General features: G+C 42.5%; 1 protein-coding gene across 2 annotated transcripts in view; it reads left to right on the top strand.

Moving 5' to 3' along the window:
- immp2l (inner mitochondrial membrane peptidase subunit 2) overlaps positions 1–21,597 on the top strand; it is a 194,309-nt gene that overhangs the window by 27,138 nt on the left and 145,574 nt on the right. For both annotated transcript variants that reach the window (XM_031279895.2, XM_031279896.2), the window contains exon 3: positions 2,435–2,538. In XM_031279895.2, coding sequence (XP_031135755.1) covers positions 2,435–2,538 — 104 coding nt within the window. The remainder of the gene's footprint in view (positions 1–2,434; positions 2,539–21,597) is intronic.

Genomic DNA, 21,597 nt, shown 5'->3' with positions numbered 1-21,597 from the left:
ACCTGCAAGAATGAATGAACGATGAGCTGACAGAACTGACAAGTTGAAAGTTTTCCAATTAGAACGGATCCACCGCGGTGATGTTTTTGGTGGAGCTGTTCGTTTAATAGTCGACTCGGAAGAAAGCGAACGTTTTGACAATAAACTCCATCAACACAACAGTATGTGGAGTTAAACTGGACGGGCCCAATGACCTCTGAATACTTCTACTTGTTGTTAAACTGGACGGGTCCAATAACCTCTGAATAGTTCTACTTGTTGTTAAACTGGACGGGCCCAGTAACCTCTGAATAGTTCTACTTGTTGTTAAACTGGACGGGCCCAATAACCTCTGAATAGTTCTACTTGTTGTTAAACTGGACGGGCCCAATAACCTCTGAATAGTTCTACTTGTTGTTAAACTGGACAGGTCCAATGACCTCTGAATAGTTCTACTTGTTGTTAAACTGGACGGGTCCAATAACCTCTGAATAGTTCTACTTGTTGTTAAACTGGACGGGTCCAATAACCTCTGAATAGTTCTACTTGTTGTTAAACTGGACGGGTCCAATAACCTCTGAATAGTTCTACCTGTTGTTAAAGTGGACAGGTCCAATAACCTCTGAATAGTTCTACTACTTGTGAAACTGGACGGATCCAATAACCTCTGAATAGTTCTACTTGTTGTTAAAGTGGACGGGTCCAATGACCTCTGAATAGTTCTACTACTTGTTAAACTGGACGGGTCCAATGACCTCTGAATAGTTCTACTTGTTGTTAAAGTGGACGGGTCCAATGACCTCTGAATAGTTCTACCTGTTATTAAAGTGGACGGGTCCAATAACCTCTGAATAGTTCTACTTGTTGTTAAAGTGGACGGGTCCAATGACCTCTGAATAGTTCTACTTGTTAAACTGGACGGGTCCAATAACCTCTGAATAGTTCTACTTGTTGTTAAAGTGGACGGGTCCAATGACCTCTGAATAGTTCTACTACTTGTTAAACTGGACGGGTCCAATAACCTCTGAATAGTTCTACTTGTTGTTAAACTGGACGGGTCCAATAACCTCTGAATAGTTCTACCTGTTGTTAAAGTGGACGGGTCCAATGACCTCTGAATAGTTCTACTTGTTAAACTGGACGGGTCCAATAACCTCTGAATAGTTCTACTTGTTGTTAAAGTGGACGGGTCCAATGACCTCTGAATAGTTCTACTTGTTGTTAAAGTGGACGGGTCCAATAACCTCTGAATAGTTCTACTTGTTGTTAAAGTGGACGGGTCCAATGACCTCTGAATAGTTCTACCTGTTATTAAAGTGGACGGGTCCAATAACCTCTGAATAGTTCAACTTGTTGTTAAACTGGACGGGTCCAATAACCTCTGAATAGTTCTACTTGTTGTTAAACTGGACGGGTCCAATAACCTCTGAATAGTTCTACCTGTTGTTAAAGTGGACGGGTCCAATGACCTCTGAATAGTTCTACTTGTTAAACTGGACGGGTCCAATAACCTCTGAATAGTTCTACTTGTTGTTAAAGTGGACGGGTCCAATGACCTCTGAATAGTTCTACTTGTTGTTAAAGTGGACGGGTCCAATAACCTCTGAATAGTTCTACTTGTTGTTAAACTGGACGGGTCCAATAACCTCTGAATAGTTCTACTTGTTGTTAAACTGGACGGGTCCAATAACCTCTGAATAGTTCTACCTGTTGTTAAATTGCAATGTGAGCAGCAGCCAACATGCATTATGCATTATGTCGACAGGATCATTTAAAAGGCAACCGCGACTACATTTTTTGTACAGCCCTATTTCTGATACCGTGGCGGCAGAAATTTTGCCGTGGCAGGCCGCCACTACAAAATCCACATAGAGGAAACACTGGAAAATAATCTCAGTATAAAATAGCAAAACGTGGTTTCAACATATAACACACAGCTGAGATTCACACTTTAACGCTGAACATGCACACCAGTTTCCCGGGAACAAACCGAGACTCCAGGAAGTGACCGATCCCGGCCAACAAATAGTAAACCGACTGTAACCCCGGTAGAACGGCTCATCGGTGTGTTTACGTGTCTGGTTTCTGAAGGAATCTAACAAACAAGATATAACGTGATGATTAGTGAGCTTTGGAGGTCAGACACATCTAAAACACAACACAGCAACATTATTCTGCAGGTGTGTGTGTGTGTGTGTGTGTGTGTGTGTGTGTGTGTGTGTGTGTGTGTGTGTGTGTGTGTGTGTGACCACACTATATTTAGACCGTTTGGTTCTGCTCTATTACACGATACAGTGACTCACCGCTGCTCACCTTTTGTTCCTTTGTTCCTACTGTATGTGAAGATATAAAGGGCGGGAGGGGGTGTGTGTATTGCTTTATATAATCTGTATTTGTGTGCGTTTGTGTGTGTTTGTGTGTGTGTGTGTGTGTGTGTGTGTGTGTGTGTGAGCAGCCCTTCCTGAACCCAGAGGGGCGGTTGGACTGCGACGTTGTCCTACTGAACCGTTGGAGCGTGAGGAACTACGAGGTCCAGCGAGGTGACATCGTCTCCCTCATGTGAGTGACTTTTGAGAAAAACAGCTTCTCTACAACAAAAAAAGCGCACAACACCACAGCATGAAAACACAAAGTTCTTTCATACTTTTTCAAAAGAAAGGAAATGAAAAATCCACCCTCATACACTCAGGTGTAACTGTTGTGTACGTTCTCAGCTCCACATAGGTATGACACTGTGTGTGTGTGTGTGTGTGTGTGTGTGTCTGTCTGTCTGTGTGTGTGTGTGTGTGTGTGTGTGTGTCTGTGTGTCTGTGTGTGTCTGTGGCTTTATGCAACTCTATTTGTGTACATTCTTTGGTAAAGCATTCAATTTATTCAAATTATTTTTCGCTTTTGTTAACATTACGAGACAGGGCATTTGTGCTGCATTCATGTGGTGTCAGAATAGTCCCAAAAAATGTGTCTGATCATATTCGATGGCTCACCTTTGCTCTTCGTTTGTCACACAAATACTGGGAAGAGCTGTCAGTTGTGAAAATATAAAGTCTACTTGTGCTACATTGGACCAAAACAACCGATCAGCACGTGAAACAGATTTGTATTGACTTATCTCCTTTTGAGTTAAAAAAGAAATCCCTCATGAAGCTGCATCTATTGTCTGCCAAGAACATCGCCTTGGATTTAAATTTCAAATGTGATACGGCTACACTGCGGGGAGACGGGCTCCTGCCTATAATTGGCTCTCATTTTAAAGGGAAATTGTTCAAGGGGAATGCGCCAGTCTGCAGAGTAATATCTTATTTACCTCTCGTTTTCAGAGCGTGCTGGCTCAGGGAAACGACTGTGTCCTCCGTATATCTGAGAGCCGAGCGTTTGTCACGCTCTCAACGCAGACCATTACAAACCTGATTGATTTTTATGTTCGGCTGTGAACAGAGCCTCAGAACTGATTTCCACAAAATATCATTTTCTTGAAGACGCGGGGGATGGAAATGTTTTCTCCTTTCGGTTGTAAATCGGCAGCAGGAGAGATGAAAGCGTTTTTTTGTTTCGTGTTGGGAAAAAAAAGGGTTTGATGGCAGCCATCGTGGATCGGCGAGGGAGTTGTGGTGAAGTTTCCACAGTCTATGAATATTAAGTGAAAGACTCGGCAGCCGTGGAAACCTTCCAAAGTGCCGAACTTCATTCCTCTGCCTGTCGCTGTTTGCTTTGAGTCGAGGATCTCAGTGACAGCTGACGAGCGTCTGCAGCTCTGAGATGCTGTTTTTTTTCACCACCAACCCAGACAAAAATCAAGAAAAAGTGACACAGTAACTACAGTGTTCCAGACCATTCAACCAAATAGACAATAAACCCAATAAACATATGTAGAAATGACAACCCCATAAGCCCATCATACACGTCTCTCCCCAGCACAAAGCTTCTTAGGAGCCCTCCAGAAAGTTCAGGTACGTTTCCCATTTTCCAGTGTAGACATCCAACCTGGCAAACCGTTTTATGTGACATTTTTTCCAAACGCCGCCACCCCTAGCCATCTCACAGGCCCACTCCTGGATTGACTTCTTGAATTCTCATTTTAACCCTTGTGTTGTGCTTCGGGTCCCCCGGGACCCGTTCAGTTTATTTTTTATGTTTTTGCATTGGCCTGGCGTTGATCTTCGAGTCCCCCGGTGACCCTTGCGTACAATGTGATGTCATTTCACGTGAACTGGCATGTCCCAGACATGTCAGAACTTCAGATACAGTATTAGGGGACCACTAAGGTCTATATAAAAGAGACTTCAGATACAGTATTAGGGGACCACTAAGGTCTATATAAAGAGACTTCAGATACAGTATTAGGGGACCACTAAGGTCTATATAAAAGAGACTTCAGATACAGTATTAGGGGACCACTAAGGCCTATATAAAAGAGACTTCAGATACAGTATTAGGGGACCACTAAGGTCTATATAAAAGAGACTTCAGATACAGTATTAGGGGACCACTAAGGGTCTATATAAAAGAGACTTCAGATACAGTATTAGGGGACCACTAAGGCCTATATAAAAGATACTTCAGATACAGTATTAGGGGCCACTAAGGCCTATATAAAAGCATCCAAAAAGCAGCATGCCATAGCACCTTTAAAGAAATGCCAATAAACCAGAGCAGTGCGGCAATGCGAGACTACTCTCGATCCTCACCGCCAGAAAATGGTTGGCTTTTGGTTTAATTTGCATTATGAGTTCTGTTTGCTTTATTTTTCACACATTCACCTACAGTCGTGCACTTTCTACACCACTGATAATACTGATATACTACATTATAATACTACTTTCAAATATAATTAATTATGGGTTAAATAACATTGGCTTTAATTTAATCCCTAATTCTGTTAGGGCTCCCTTTTGTCTTGAATTTGAGCTGGTTCATGACAAAGTAAAGGCCCGACAGACTGCTTTAGGTTTCACTCTCACCTCTGTAATCTTCGAGAGCCACAGCTTAGACAGCTGCAAGCTTCAGAACTAAATCAGGAGCTACACATCTTCCATATTAGACGCCCTATGTTCAGCGAGCATGTTTTCACCACTGCGACAGTTCATTTAGTGTCGTATCCGTGCAACGACTGTGTTTCTTCTTGTTTCTTCTGCTCCGTCTCCAAAGTCTCCAGAGATCAGCACACACGCCGAAACCTCAAGTCTAGTTTGAGTTGATTTATCCACAAACGCTAAAACACACTGGGGAGGAAACAGGAAATGAAGAACAAACTGTTCAGGTGAGGAAACGTTAGAAGCCCGTGGGGTTTCTAAAAACATCTCAACCTGAACGAAACGAAAAAACAGAGATGCAAATTAGAAGAGCGAAAAAAGAACTAACAAGAGAGGAAGCCAAAAGATATGAAAGGCTTGAGCCCTGTCGTGTTTGTGTGGTTTGACACGTTAGGATAGATAGAGAGTGCGTGCTGGGTAATGAAGTTATTAGTTCTGGTTCTTTGGATGTATGATGAAGCTGAAATGACAAATTACATTTGTCTTTCATTTTGTTGACTAATGTGACGAACTTTCATTGATCTAAACATGGAAACGTTTAAATAACGTCTTATTAAAAGCTGATTTTAGTAATAGTAAAAGCAAACCAAAGACAAATTACTGCCTTTTGCCTTCCAGGACATGAACACCTGTTTCCTGGTGAAAGTCTTGTGTTTTCTCCTTAACTTCTTCAGGACATGAACACCTGTTTCCTGGGTGTTTCTCCTTAACTTCTTCAGGACATGAACACCTGTTTCCTGGGTGAAAGTCTTGTGTTTTCTCCTTAACTTCTTCAGGACAGGAACACCTGTTTCCTGGGTGAAAGTCTTGTGTTTTCTCCTTAACTTCTTCAGGACAGGAACACCTGTTTCCTGGGTGAAAGTCTTGTGTTTTCTCCTTAACTTCTTCAGGACATGAACACCTGTTTCCTGGGTGAAAGTCTTGTGTTTTCTCCTTAACTTCTTCAGGACATGATCACCTGTTTCCTGGTGAAAGTCTTGTGTTTTCTCCTTAACTTCTTCAGGACATGAACACCTGTTTCCTGGTGAAAGTCTTGTGTTTTCTCCTTAACTTTTTCAGGACATGAACACCTGTTTCCTGGTGAAAGTCTTGTGTTTTCTCCTTAACTTCTTCAGGACATGAACACCTGTTTCCTGGGTGAAAGTCTTGTGTTTTCTCCTTAACTTCTCCAGGACATGAACACCTGTTTCCTGGGTGAAAGTCTTGTGTTTTCTCCTTAACTTCTTCAGGACATGAACACCTGTTTCCTGGATGAAAGTCTTGTGTTTTCTCCTTAACTTCTCCAGGACATGAACACCTGTTTCCTGGTGAAAGTCTTGTGTTTTCTCCTTAACTTCTTCAGGACATGAACACCTGTTTCCTGGATGAAAGTCTTGTGTTTTCTCCTTAACTTCTTCAGGACATGAACACCTGTTTCCTGACTTGAAAGCCCTGTGTTTTAAGAGCCAAATGTTTCCCCCAATCTTGTCCCCTACGAGGATCTTCACGCACTAATACAGCAGCAGTTAATGTGGTGGAGTAAAGCAATAAATACGAGAAATACACATAACTTACAGTGCTTTACTTTTTATAGCTAAATGTATGAATGGTTCATGAGAACAGTCTGAATACACACCATGTTTTCGTCATTTTTGGGGCCTTTAGATCCTGTAAAAAGAACCAAATGAACTAGACGATCACACAGCTTCACACATTTAGTCATATTTTCTCTCATGGTCTAATCTGCTGTCGTGCGTCAGACGGCGCCCGCCTCCTTCAACAAGTTTCATGAAGAGGAAATGAGTGGAACGAGCCGTGGCGTCCGTGTGCTCGGCAGCAGCTAGTTTCATATATTTATAGCTGGTCAGATTCCTGTTCAGCCGAGCAGGAAATTAAGTATTCACATCTTCTTACAGTTAAGATTTATGGCCTTGCCGATCGATAATTAGCAAGTAAATAATCAGGTGTAGGACAGTAAAGCAGAGAATAGAAGGGGATGTTTTAGACTTTTAGAGTGTTTGTCTGGCTTTTTGTTATCTTTGTGGACCAATGTCTGTTTTAAACCATCATAATGACGACAGTTCTGCATTGTGAGGACATTTCGGTATGCTGGTATATGTATTACTTCTCTCAAGAAGTAATACATACACCAGCATACTGTGTAATTTCATACTCCAATCAGAGTACAACTCCTACTAGTAACAGTATTCTTCTACTCCACAGGATCTTAAACCACACTCATGCGTGCTCATACTCATACTTTTACATACCCACCTCCCCAACCATACACTCTCCATGCTTCCACTCATCCACATATATTTCACATTTTTGACACACAAACCCAACCACACACACACACACACACACACACACACACACACACACACACACACACACACACACACACACACACACACACACACCCTAACCCTAATCCACACATTTGTTTCACTATCTTTGTGGGGACCCGTCATGGACATAATGCATTCCCTAACCACCTTACCCTAACCTTAACCATCACAACTAAATGCCTAACCTTAACCCTTACCCTCACCCTAACCATAACCTAATTCTAACCCTAATCCTAAAACCAAGTCTTAACCCTCAAACAGACCTTTAAACTTCTGGGGTCCAGCATTTTGGGCCCCACAAGGCTGTGCAGACCCCACAAGTATACTGGACTCCCCGGTTTTTGGACCCCACGAATATTGTAAAACAAGCACACAGACACACACACACACACACACACACACACACACACACACACACACACACACACACACACACACACACACACACACACATGGGTTCCGGCCCTCTCTCTTAAGGACTGTTTGAGAGTATAAAGTAGTCTGGATCAACAAAAAAGTACATTTCCTGCGAATGTCAGGCTTTGCTTTTCCTTTGCTTCATCTTTTTGAAGCTACCTTTCTTTAAATAATTGGTAATTTCTTATACTGAAGTTACGTTGTTTAAAATTGGAACTGTATGACAATCTATGTAAGCATATAAAGAGAATCAAAAAGGAGACGAGTGGGACCGGCCCGTTCTGGGAACGGCAAGGATTGCGGGTGGATTACGCGTATAGAGCGACGGCTTATACATCGTCCCATACTAGCGTCCTAAAATCTTGTATTTTATCTGCTTTCATATTTTTAATTGTTTTTAACTGCTCTTTAAAGCTCCATTGTGTAATGTTTTGAGTTGATTCCTAGCAAAAAAACCTTTGTTATTTCACAAATATGAGCGCATTCATGTGTAATTACTTCCACCAACTACTCAAAGTATTCTCGTAAGCGTAGAATCTGCCATTCAGAATCATTCAGAATACATACGAGAGACTCGCTCGTATGTATTCTGCCATGTTGCGCCTCCATCTTTAAAATACATTAGCCAAAGAGGGACTTACCTCCATCTTTAAAATACATTAGCCAAAGAGGGACATACCTCCATCTTTAAAATACATTAGCCAAAGAGGGACTTACCTCCATCTTTATAATACATTAGCCAAAGAAGGACATACCTCCATCTTTATAATACATCAGCCAAAGAGGGACATACCTCCGTCTTTAAAATACATTAGCCAAAGAAGGACATACCTCCATCTTTATAATACATCAGCCAAAGAGGGACATACCTCTGCGTTTGGTGCTTTTACACTCAGTGGCACCGTGAAGAATGCCAGGGGGAGATTACTCGATCAGATTTGAAAGCCTGTTGAAGATGGAGGATCACGCTGATACTTTACTAACGTTAGCTTGCATTCGTTTGGGAACCTGATAGCTGATGTTAGCAATGAAATGGTACCAAAATAACGAAAATGTCAAACTATTATTACAGTGGAAGGAACACTCACGGACAAAGTCATAGGCCTACTTCTTGGAATAATACGGCCACCGTAGGAGTTAAAACGCGCTCAGAATGGGAGGGGCTAGAAAGAAATATTCAGTTGGTTGTCGTATACAATTTCACCGCTAGATGGGAGAAATTCTTACACAATGTAGCTTTAATGTTTTATGTCATGCACTTTGAATTGCCCTGTTGCTGAAATGTACTATAGAGCTGCCTTGCCTTTCCACTTCCGCTTTCTGTGTGTCGCTGTTCTCAAAATCCATTCGCTTAGGGAAACAAGAATAACTTTCGAGCTAGCGAGCTACACGCTGAAAATGTCAAGTTTTGGAGAAAATTTGGATGTTACAACAAGGCAGGCCTGCTTGGTTCTTTTGGGGAATGGTTGTAAAGATTTATAAAGAATATGTTTAGGGCATTTCCTCTCTAACTGGGACGTTTTGGGACTGATTGGTGGGATTGCTGTGGACCAAGTACACACGGAGATACACTGGTAAGAGATAATGAGGTTTAACCATGTATCAGCTAATTTAAATAGCTCACGTTACTGTGTTGTGTCAACAGTTAACTTCAATTAATATTGTATGTTAAGTTTTCTTTCATGGGGTGCAAATGTTCCACCAAAACAAGTTCCTTCCTGAGATTATTAGCAGAGCCACTGTTGCTGCGTTGGGAGCTCGGCGCCGCCCAAGACCGTTGTGATTGGTTTAAAGAAATGCAAAAAACCCAGAGCGTTTTGTTGGTGGAACTTGCACTTTGGTTCGGCATTACATGCACCCATCTACATACATTTTGGCGGGGGGGGGGGTGTACAATTTCCTATAAACAGGAGTTTCAAAAACCTACTGCGGTCTTCTTCACAATAAAATATCTTTGGTGATACGTCATGCGAGTCATACGGCTGCTTCCGGCTTCTCTGGTCTAAAATCATCTGGCCAAAGGACTACAGTTGAAAATTAGCCGGCTGGCTAACACTGGCACATTTACAGAAATGTTGATTAATGTGTGTTGTCCTTTATAAATACAGAATCAGAAAGAATCAGAGTCATTTGGCATCACAATCACTGACATTAGTTTTGAGGTAATTGCTCTTATCTGCCAACAATACAAGTGTTTTCGCTAACGTTGTTAACATGTTTCACGTTAACGTTATAATGGAAAGCAAGCTTGTCGGCTTGTCAGCTAAGATCAGCAAATTGTGTTGTTAGCCTACAATGTTAAATAAATATATACGGCACCGGTGCCTTAACGACCGGTATCTACCGGACCGAATAACAACACGGATTTCGGTGCCACTTAAATGCCTGCGCTTCTCTCTGATGCTCCGAAACGGACGTTAAAGGCAACTGAAACATCGCCGCATGACACGCTAGTTACCACTACACTTGGCAGCAGCTAACGTTAGCCTACCGTTAGCTAGCAGCTGGAGTAAACACGGTTAAAATGCTGACCGCTAAACGGTGTAAAGTGTGTCTGTATTTCACTGGAGAGGATTCTAACACCAGACTGTAGCTGCCGTTGTCTGAAAAACACAGACTCAGCCTCGTGGTGCGTTCAAAGTTATTGTACAATACCCTTTTCCCATCCAGTGGTTGTTTTTGTCGTTTAACAGGAATTTACTGGTGAAATAAGTTATTATTATAAGTTATTGTGTCACCTTTTTCAGCCCTTCTGAGTTTGCAGGTATGCATTAAGTCTGCTTGCGGCTGCGTGAACCTGAACGTGACAGTTTCAACACGAATACTCAAACCGTTTCCATTCTAACGGACACTAACAGCTTTTAGTTTTTAAACCACAGTTGACACTTTAACTGAAACTAATTTCTGCTGTTGTTTACAGCTTAACTAACACACACATTGGCAGTTATATCTTTCAGCATTTACACTTCACTTTGTGAACATTTACACTTCACTTCCTAAAGTAATTGACCTGATGGAGGCTTTATAAAAAGGAACGCATTTCAGACTTTGAAAAAGGTCAGAACTGCTGCTCCAATGGTCCGGTTAGAAATGAGCCGTAAAGAGCTGTAAATAAGAACAGGGAAAAAAATGTAATAAGAGCTGAAATTGTCAACATGTTGGAAGTATTTATGGAAATTTAGGGAGTGCATGATAACGGAAGAGGGATTTACTGAGATGGCTATTAACTGGAGAACCTAGAAATGGAAACAAAAAGCATTGCAGCATGTTACAATCATATGTGGGAATAGAAAACAGGATACAGAGATACATCAATTTACACTAAATCTACATATATACAGCAGCTTTAAATCACAGTTACATTAACAAGTTTGAGTTTATTATTTCTCTCCGTGCAAACTGTAATTATAGCACAGATGGTGTGGAATAGCTGCGAGTCCCTAATCTGTAAGACTACATGTGGAATTCATGTGGGAGTCTGAAACTAATTTCCATTAAATTAGTATTAAAGCCTCGTTAATTAAATATGCCCACTGAGACAGAGTTAGTCTTTAAAAAGGGAGAAACAGTCCAGACACCACAGTCAGGGACACATACAGGCGTTTTTACATGTAAGTAGGGTTGGGTACCGAGACCTGGTGCTAATACGGCACCGGTGCCTAAACGGCCCGAATAGCAACGCAGATTCCTCATTTTGGTGCCGCTGAAATGCCTTCTGCGCTTCTCTCTGATGCTCCAAAAAGGACATTAAAGGCAACAGAAGCATCGCTAGTTGTGATGCTAGTTAACACTTGGCAGCAGGTAACGTTAGCCTGCCATTAGCTAGTAGCTTTATTAAACCATAAACTGTATATAAAATGGACCAACAGATCCCGTGTCTCTGGACGGAGACCAGTGAAGGATATTAGAAGATCTTTTCTGGTGATGGCTGAGCGTTACTGAGCAGCCTCCAACTGAGCTTGAAGACGTAGATGTGACGTGAGCAACCTGTCTGAAAGTTGGAAGTCTTCTGGTAGCTGTGCCAAGAGAAATCTCAATCATTCCCAATCTAGCAGAGACGGAGAGCGTAGGTATATGTAAGGAGATAACATAGACACAGGCTAATTATTGATCACTAAAATGATAGTTAACATTAGTAATTAAACTTAAACAGCTAATGGAAGTCCAAACTGCCTGAGAGCTTCTCCTGTACTATACGGTAATTCCTCTACTATGAGACAGTAAGTCTCGTGGTTATGACCCAATCGTTAGCCTATTTTTACAAAAACGTCTGCTACGGAGCCATAACGTGAGGTACAAGGTAATGGAGCCTTTTATACATTGTCGTGTTTCTTTAGAAATAAACAATGGACAAATAGAGTCTTTAAACTCTTCAGATGTAAAGTTATTCTCTGTCAAAGTGACGTCAAAATGAATGGCAGTCAATGGGATGCTAACGGGAGGTGATGGCTTGGTAGCCTCAAAATGGCGCCATAGGAGGTTCGAGCTCTGAAGCGAAGCTTACCCCCTTGGATTAAACACGGTTCAAATGCTGACAGCTAAAAGGTGTTAAGGGTTTCTGTATTTCACTGTAGAGGAACACTGGGACGTAACAGTCTGCAGCTGCCGTTGTCGGAGAAAATGGTCTATATGCTCGTCGTTCCACTTCCGGGATTGCTCCGCTGCCGCAGGAAATTCCCCCGGATGCATGCATTTTCGCCGGTCTGTTACCTGGGTGTCTGTTCTTTCTCTGTGTTGGCGTTCTAACCTCTGGTGGATTTGTGAGGACTATGGTTAACTGCTCCTCAGATCTCTGCAGGGTAAATCCAGACAGCTAGCTAGACTATCTGTCCAATCTGAGTTTTCTGTTGCACGACTAAAACCACTTTTGAACGTCCACGTTCCACCCAAAACAAGTTCCTTCCTGAGACTATTTAGCAGAGGCACCGTGGCTCCGTCCGGAGCTTAGCACCACCCAAGACGATTGTGATTGGTTTAAAGAAATGCCAATAAACCAGAGCACGTTTTTCTCCCATCCCGTAATGCTGTGTGGACTAGCCAGACCTTCCTCCGCAGCGAGAAATTAAGCTACCGATATACAGGAAACGACTTAATGACTGTGAATGAGCGTATTAGCAGTTTCATTTTGAGAGTTTCTGTTTTTATTTCTTGTTTCCCTCACCTGCGTCCTCTGACAACAGCTGACAGATTGATGTTTTCACAGCGCTATGCCGGCTCCACAAAACTGAAGAAACGACAACAATCCCAAAGCAAAAGCTCTCCGTCTCGCCTGTGACTCACACAATCCTACACCGTGTGTGCGCAGCAGGTGTAGCCGGTTAAAAGATACATTCAGTGGCACATACTCTCCGATAACGGTCCGTATACGTTATGCATACGTTACGCGCTCAATGTAGCCAAAGTGTAAAGCCTGATTTATGTTTCTGCGTTGAAATGACGCCGTAGGTACATACTTACAGCACCTCCCTAGATATGTAATTACAAAACTCAAATATATTCAGTTTACTGTCACAGAGGAGTGAAGAAACTAGAAAATATTCACATTTAACACGCTGACATCAGAAGTTTTGACGTTTGACTTTTGACTCAATGAAAAAGACTCAAACCAACTAACCCGATTATCAAAATAGTTAGCCGAATAACTTAATAGTTGACAACTAATCGATTCATCTTTGCAGCTCTAATGGCAACCATTCGAAAAACAACATAAACTTTGCAGTCCCTGTATCCATAACTCTATACGTTCAGCATGTGTTGTAAATAGCAGATTTACCATTACACACTTATACATTCATAACAATGAAGTAGCATTCACATAATGAAAATACATTCCTTTTAATAAGAGAAGGAGTTCAACCCATTTGTTTCTCTTTCCGTCCCCGCTGTGATGCATGCTGGGTGACAGGATACGTTTTCTGTTGTCCAATCACGCTGGATGTCGTTCCTCTTTCTGGGATTGGTCTCCTTCTTCTCCCTCGTACCGACATCAAAGCTGACAGCCGCTTGCTCTCACACATCTCCTCCCACGGGCCAGCTGGGAATTACCTCCGAGCGTGATATTTCCTTGTCTGTTCATTTAGCGTAGCGGCGGAGGATCCCTCCCTCCCTCCCTCCCAACGCCATCACTCAGATGACATATTGAGGGCACAGTGAAAACTGTACGTTAACACCGGAGGGAGTGACACACTTAAAGACAGAGCAGGTGGAGGAAAAGAAGGATGCAAGACTCTTTACACTCTATCAGGAGGTAGTTTTATAGGTTCAGACATGAGTAGACGGCTGCAACTAACGATTGTTTTCATTGTGGATTAATGTGTGGATTATTTCCTGGATGAATGCATTAGTTGTTTGGTCTCTAAAATGTCAGAAAATGGTGAAAAATGTTGGTCAGTGTTTCCCAAAAGGCCCAAGATGACGTCCTCAAATGTCTAGTTTTGTCCACAACTCAAGAAAATTCGGTCGGTGCCTAAAAAGTATTGAAGTCGGTACCCAGTTCTATGGATGGATAGAGGGATGGATGGATGGATGAATGGATGGATGGGTGGATAGGTGGATGGATGGATGGATGGATGGATGGATGGGTGGATGGATGGATGGATAAATGGGTTGATGGATGGATGGGTGGATGGATGAATGGGTGGATGGATGGATGGATGGATGAATGAATGGGTGGATGGATGGATGGACAGCATCAACAATGGTGACCCCTGTTGATGCTGTACAGACGCCGGTGATTAACGGTGAGAAATAGAAATAAATAGACATAAATAGGCAACGTAAAGTAATTCCGCACATTGTAATCAAAACAATACACATACAATTGTGTACTACTACAGGTTATGTTTATTAAATGAAGCCCAAAATATGTCGCAGACTAGAAATCGCTAGTATCAGCTAGCGCTAGCTAACGCTAGCTGACGCTAGCTGACGCTAGCTAACGTCAGCATTAGTTGGCCGCTAGCTAACGTCAGCATTAGGTGGCCGCTAGCTAACGTCAACATTAGGTGGCCGCTAGCTAACGTCAACATTAGGTGGCCGCTAGCTAACGTCAACATTAGGTGGCCGCTAGCTAACGTCAGCATTAGTTGGCCGCTAGCTAACGTCAGCATTAGGTGGCCGCTAGCTAACATTAACGTTAGGTAGCCTAACCTGAACCCTGCCAATGGCACAATGTTTAGCTAGCCAGCTCGTGACTCGCTTTTTTCTTCTTATGTCACTGATTTTGAAGTTTTTGATACTATTTCGACCTATCCTTGCCTTACTTCATCCTTCTTTCTACCATATTTTTCCAAAGTTTTGTCTTTTTTACAGTTTTTCTCTCCTTTTCTCATCGGCATTTAAATGTTTTTTTTCAGTTCCAAGGCTGTTGTTTAGTAAATCTATCGCTGTTCGTCTTTAGGTAGACTTTTTTTTCTACCAAAAATGATTAGCACTGGTCAGGGGGTACTTGGCTTAAAGAAACCATTCAAAAGTTTGAGAACCAGTGGTCTAACATAAACTTGTGCAATGTCATCCCAGTCAGTCACAAGGAAAGTGGAGTAATGCATGTCATTTGAAGATATTTACTCAAGGCGATTGACTTCACCAGAGTAACAACAGCATTGGTTATTTGTTTAAAAAAAAACTTGACATGATTGAGAGCTAAGTTTACCCTCGCCCATTCTCTGTGAACAGACTCTGCATATGAACGCAGAAGTTGAATGTGTGTCCTTCGTGTAAAAGATGTAACAGTCCCGTCGATGAGATGCTCCTCAGTCTGATTCTGCAGCTTCCCGCTGCTGCTCAGTGAGCTCTCCGTGTGTGAGTGAGAGCATGAAACCAGACAGACAGCATCAGTGGATCTGGATGTGTTAACAGGTTTAAGTACAGTATGACGTGTGGAGCTGAGCTGGCAGCCCCAGCTGCTCCACATCCCCTAACCTGCCACTGGAAACTGGAAACGAGCTTTGATCCGGTGCTAATTCTGCTGCCGCTGCTGGGAGGCTTTTTCCTTCCGGACGCCAAGCTCCCAGCAGGCTTTGTGTCACCGGCGTTTTAACATGGTTACGTTAATCGCTCCTGTGCCAGGAATTACACAGAAAGTGCTGACACACCATAGATTAGATAGACGACAATCCCTGCTCTTAAACTTTTAAATGTAAAAGTATTTATTTACACTTTTACAAATCAAAAGCCCACAAAGAAATTGTGTAGTTTAGTTAAAGGTGCACTACGAGTTCCTCCATGGGCACGTCTGTTGACGTTCCAAGTAAATTCAAAATAAAACAGAGCAAGCTCGCCCCTCCCCCCATGTTTCTGTAACTGTCATGACTAACTGACTAACCATTAGGGTTGGGTACTGAAACGCGGTGACAATAGGGCACCGGTGCCGACCTAAACGGTAGTAACGAGACCGAATAAGGACGAAAATTTCGGTGCCTCATTTTGGTGCCTGATTTTACACTACACCTGACAGCAGGTAACGTTAGCCTACCGTTAGCTAGCAGCTGGATTAAACAGGGTTAAAATGCTGACAGCTAACGTTAAACCGTTGTATTTTCTAGTTACTTCATTGTTATGAATGTATAAGTGTGTAATGGTAAATCTGCTATTTACAACACATGCTGAACATATAGAGTTATGGATACAGGGACTGCAAAGTTTATGTTGTTTTTCGAATGGTTGCCATTAGAGCTGCAAAGATGAATCGATTAGTTGTCAACTATTAAGTTATTCGGCTAACTGTGTGTATTGTGACTGTCTTTCTCTGTAGAGGATTCCAACACCGGGACGTAACAGTCAGCAGCTGCCGTCGTCAGAATTAAACAACACAGACGGTGCGTTCACTTGAAATAGGTAGCCTCGTGGTGCATTCAAAGTTATTGTAAAATACCCTTTTCCCATCTGGTGGTTGTTTTTGTCATTCAACAGCAATGTACTGGTGAAGTTATAAGTTATAGTTTTTACATTATTATTAAATCTTTAATTTTGACCATATGGTCTTAGCAACTTTATTAAAAAGTACCGGTTCAGGCACCGTTTAGGCACCGGCACCGTTTTAAAAGTAACGCTTTATCACCGGTATCGGAAAAAACCCAAACGATACCCAACCCTACTAATGGACAGAGCATGTGTGACGTCACCCATTGGTTTGAGGAGGATGTGTGAGGATTTTAGACGAGATGGAGGCGAGAGGGAGGAGCTGCTTACACTCTACGTTACGTTACACACTTTCACTGGCAATCACATCATAGCCACGCCCTAAAACACGCCCCGCTTTATCGCCGATTTTAAAATCAACGAGACCATAATTCAAGTGTTGCAGAAGACTTAAAACTTAGGGTTAGGGTTAGGGTTAGGGTTAGGTGCCTTGGAGGCAGCGGTCGCAGCGCTGCCTGGAAGGAGACGTTGGGGGCAAAAAACACCATCAAGCCTTGGAATTCAGATAGAAAGCAGGTTTAAGGAGTCTCCCCCTGCAGGAAATCAGAGTGAAAGCAGGTTTAAGGAGTCTCCCCCTGCAGGAAATCAGAGTGAAAGCAGGTTTAAGGAGTCTCCCTTGCAGGAAATCAGAGTGAAAGCAGCTTTAAGGAGTCTCCCCCTGCAGGAATTCAGATAGAAAGCAGGTTTAAGGAGTCTCCCCCCTGCTGGAATTCAGAGTGAAAGCAGGTTTAAGGAGTCTCCCCCCTGCTGGAATTCAGATAGAAAGCAGGTTTAAGGAGTCTCCCCCTGCAGGAATTCAGATAGAAAGCAGGTTTAAGGAGTCTCCCCCTGCTGGAATTTAGATAGAAAGCAGGTTTAAGGAGTCTCCCCCTGCTGGAATTCAGATAGAAAGCAGGTTTAAGGAGTCTCCCCCTGCTGGAATTTAGATAGAAAGCAGGTTTAAGGAGTCTCCCCCTGCTGGAATTTAGATAGAAAGCAGGTTTAAGGAGTCTCCCCCTGCTGGAATTCAGATAGAAAGCAGGTTTAAGGAGTCTCCCCCTGCTGGAATTCAGATAGAAAGCAGGTTTAAGGAGTCTCCCCCTGCAGGAATTCAGATAGAAAGCAGGTTTAAGGAGTCTCCCCCTGCTGGAATTCAGATAGAAAGCAGGTTTAAGGAGTCTCCCCCTGCTGGAATTCAGATAGAAAGCAGGTTTAAGGAGTCTCCCCCTGCTGGAATTCAGATAGAAAGCAGGTTTAAGGAGTCTCCCCCTGCTGGAATTCAGATAGAAAGCAGGTTTAACGCACTTCCGCATTTGCAGCACTTCGCCGAACCGGATGCTTTGTCCATTAACATTTACAGTCAATGTGACTGACTGTCACTAACCCCCACCCCCTCCCCCAACCATCTTGTCGGTGATTGGCTGGAACGTGGTTTGTTGTATTTTGGTGCACAGCCTGTACCCCTAGTGTTTGTTTGATGTTTACGACCCCTGTGTTGTCTCCCGAGACCGGGCTTTTTCACGGTGTGTATTTAGGGACCAGGCAGCTCGCGGATCAAGGAGAGATGCCTACGATTTGAGACAAAAATGAAATTGCGCTGCAACCATCTAGGAACTCATAGTGCACCTTTAAATGTCCTTTTAATGTCCACAGACACTCACACAGTGAAGCAGCGTCCATTTCTTCTGATATATAGAGAGTCCATTTCTATCCATCCATCCATCCATCACTCTCCATTTTTGTCATTGTGCTCCCAGACCAGCGGTGATCTGTCATGAAGAATTAGCTCTGGATTTCTTCTTTTATATCTGTGAGTTATATAACAGAGAACTGGGATTTCCAGTGTAGTTTTACAGCTAAATCAATACATGTTTTTTTTTTTTTATAGAGGCTGTACATTCAGTGCAATACACAGGCCCATTAAATCACAACTCCAAGCTTTTTCAAGGCAATGATAATAAATTAAGATGACATGAACGTGGCGTAAAGTTAAGTTAATATTTCCACGTCAGCTCTTCCATCCAAACGGCTGATAGAGTTTCCATGCACACCGAGACTCTGATTACTTTTAGTAATCAGCTTATGGCTCCCGATGTTTGCAATATATCCCCCTTTAAATGTCTTCTTAAGTAGGTTAAAGTCAGATAAAACCGTCCCCCGCACCGTCGTGTGACAACTGTATTTGCTCCCTCCCGAGCCAAACTAAAGCTTAGTGACTGTTTTATTGTTGAAAGTATTTAAACTTAATATGCCCGATTGCGAGAGGGATTACATATTCATGCAGAGAAAGATAAATGGTAAAAAAGAGAGACATGTTTTCTCCAATTTTGGAAGGAAATATCTTGGTATGGGATATTCATAACAGCAGGATGAATAATGAAGCATTTCTGCTGTTAAGCTTTAAAGTGCTCATATTCTGCTTTTGGGCTTTTTCCCCTTTCCTTTATTGTGTTATATATCTTTTTTGTTCACGTTATTGGTTTACAAAGTGAAAAAGCCCAAAGTCCACCCCAAAGGTAGTCCTTACCTAGCTACTGTCAGGGCACGCCCTCATACTCTGCTCCTGACTGGCTAGTAGTCCTTACCTAGCTACTGTCAGGGCACGCCCTCATACTCTGCTCCTGACTGGCTAGTAGTCCTTACCTAGGTACTGTCAGGGCACGCCCTCATACTCTGCTCCTGACTGGCTAGTAGTCCTTACCTAGGTACTGTCAGGGCCCTCATACTCTGCTCCTGACTGGCTAGTAGTCCTTACCTAGGTACTGTCAGGGCCCTCATACTCTGCTTCTGACTGGCTAGTAGTCCTTACCTAGGTACTGTCAGGGCACGCCCTCATACTCTGCTTCTGACTGGCTATACGAATAAATAATAGTAAATGATACAAATACTAAAGACTCAAGTAAATTATGGTATGTGATCTTTATTTACAATGTATAAACACATGAACAGTGTCATAGATTTAAGAACAAAAAACTATCAAATCTAATTGCAGTAATTAACTTAGAAGTTTTCACAGATTTTACTCCTCATGGCGAGGGAACTGAACTTCAGTGGGAGAAGGTGAGGACGCCTCGGCCATCTTTATATATAGTCTGTGACAGGAACCAATGAGCCACAGCCAGGAAGTCAGACAGTATTGAGAGACGGACTAACATGTTGTTGGGTATATTATGTTGTTATTATTATGCCTGTAAAAATGTATAGAATAACCGGACTTATTTACCTTTTTTAACAACCTAATCTGAAACCTGAACCTCACAAAATCACAGATTTTCAAACGTAAAGTGGTCAAAGGTAAAACACGAGATCTTTCAACATGAAAACGCTGCTGCGTCTCGGGCCGTCCGGTGTTTCTCGGCACACGGCGAACGGCTTCAACATCCATCAAGAATGCAAATGAAAATCAATGGCTCGGGAACAGGAAATCGTTGGCTTCCAAATGAGAGGAGACAGCAATGCCTGTCACTTCTCCGGGGAGGCTGATGGATGAGAAGCAAGAGGCCTTCGAGGACGCCGATGAACAAACGGCGCCGTCAGAGCCGCTGTAGAAGTTCCACCTGCACAACAGTTTGATTCAATAGACACAGATCACAGCCTGTGACTCAGTGATTGACCTGGAATTGATTGGACGATTTTAAGGATTAAACCATTGGTGTGATTTGTTGGAGAACGTGAGCTCAGAAGCAAATGAATGTCCTGTTCTGTCATCATTGGGCTGTGACAGATACTCCTCGTCATTCTCAGAGAGGAATAGACTCAGAATAACTGTGTGACAATGATGCTCTGCAGCTTTCAACTGCTATAACAACAGCTACTGCTACAGTACCCAAGAGCGCTATGTGGAGCGGTGCTAATGCTAACGTTAGATAACACAAAGTGGTGGAGCGAGCTAGAGAAAGAACATTTTGTTATACTTTTGTGTCGTGATTTAGGTCTTAAATTTCATTTACAATGGTCTTAAAAATGTCTTAAAGGTCCCATGGCATGAAAATGTCACTTTATGAGGTCTATATAAAAGAGACTTCAGATACAGTATTAGGGGACCACTAAGGTCTATATAAAAGAGACTTCAGATACAGTATTAGGGGACCACTAAGGTCTATATAAAGAGACTTCAGATACAGTATTAGGGGACCACTAAGGTCTATATAAAAGAGACTTCAGATACAGTATTAGGGGACCACTAAGGCCTATATAAAGAGACTTCAGATACAGTATTAGGGGACCACTAAGGTCTATATAAAGAGACTTCAGATACAGTATTAGGGGACCACTACGGTCTATATAAAAGAGACTTCAGATACAGTATTAGGGGACCACTACGGTCTATATAAAGAGACTTCAGATACAGTATTAGGGGACCACTAAGGTCTATATAAAAGAGACTTCAGATACAGTATTAGGGGACCACTACGGTCTATATAAAAGAGACTTCAGATACAGTATTAGGGGACCACTAAGGCCTATATAAAGAGACTTCAGATACAGTATTAGGGGACCACTAAGGTCTATATAAAAGAGACTTCAGATACAGTATTAGGGGACCACTACGGTCTATATAAAAGAGACTTCAGATACAGTATTAGAGGACCACTAAGGTCTATATAAAAGCATCCAAAAAGCAGCATGTCATAGGACCTTTAAAAAGTCTTACATTTGACTTTTGTCTTTTTCAGAATATGGACGAAAACCCAGAACATTATATGCATGTAAACATAGTCATAGTCACTGTGTTTTTTCCTACTTTAATGGCTAAAGGCTCTTCCCCCCTCTCATCCGTCTGCTTTGGAAATGTCACCATCTGAATCATCACAAGTTGTACTCGGCGAGGACCGTGCGACCTGTACTCGAGCCACAGGAAACAGCCGGGTGCCGCCAGCACAGGAGAGGCAGAGGTAACGGATAGCGCTTGTTGCCTCGGCAACTCAGTGAAGCTACAGACA

Source organism: Sander lucioperca, chromosome 7, assembly GCF_008315115.2.
Source record: "Sander lucioperca isolate FBNREF2018 chromosome 7, SLUC_FBN_1.2, whole genome shotgun sequence".
Lineage (NCBI taxonomy): Eukaryota > Metazoa > Chordata > Actinopteri > Perciformes > Percidae > Sander > Sander lucioperca.
The sequence above is the reverse complement of the archived record's forward strand: the minus strand, read 5'-3'. Positions and strand labels throughout refer to the sequence as shown.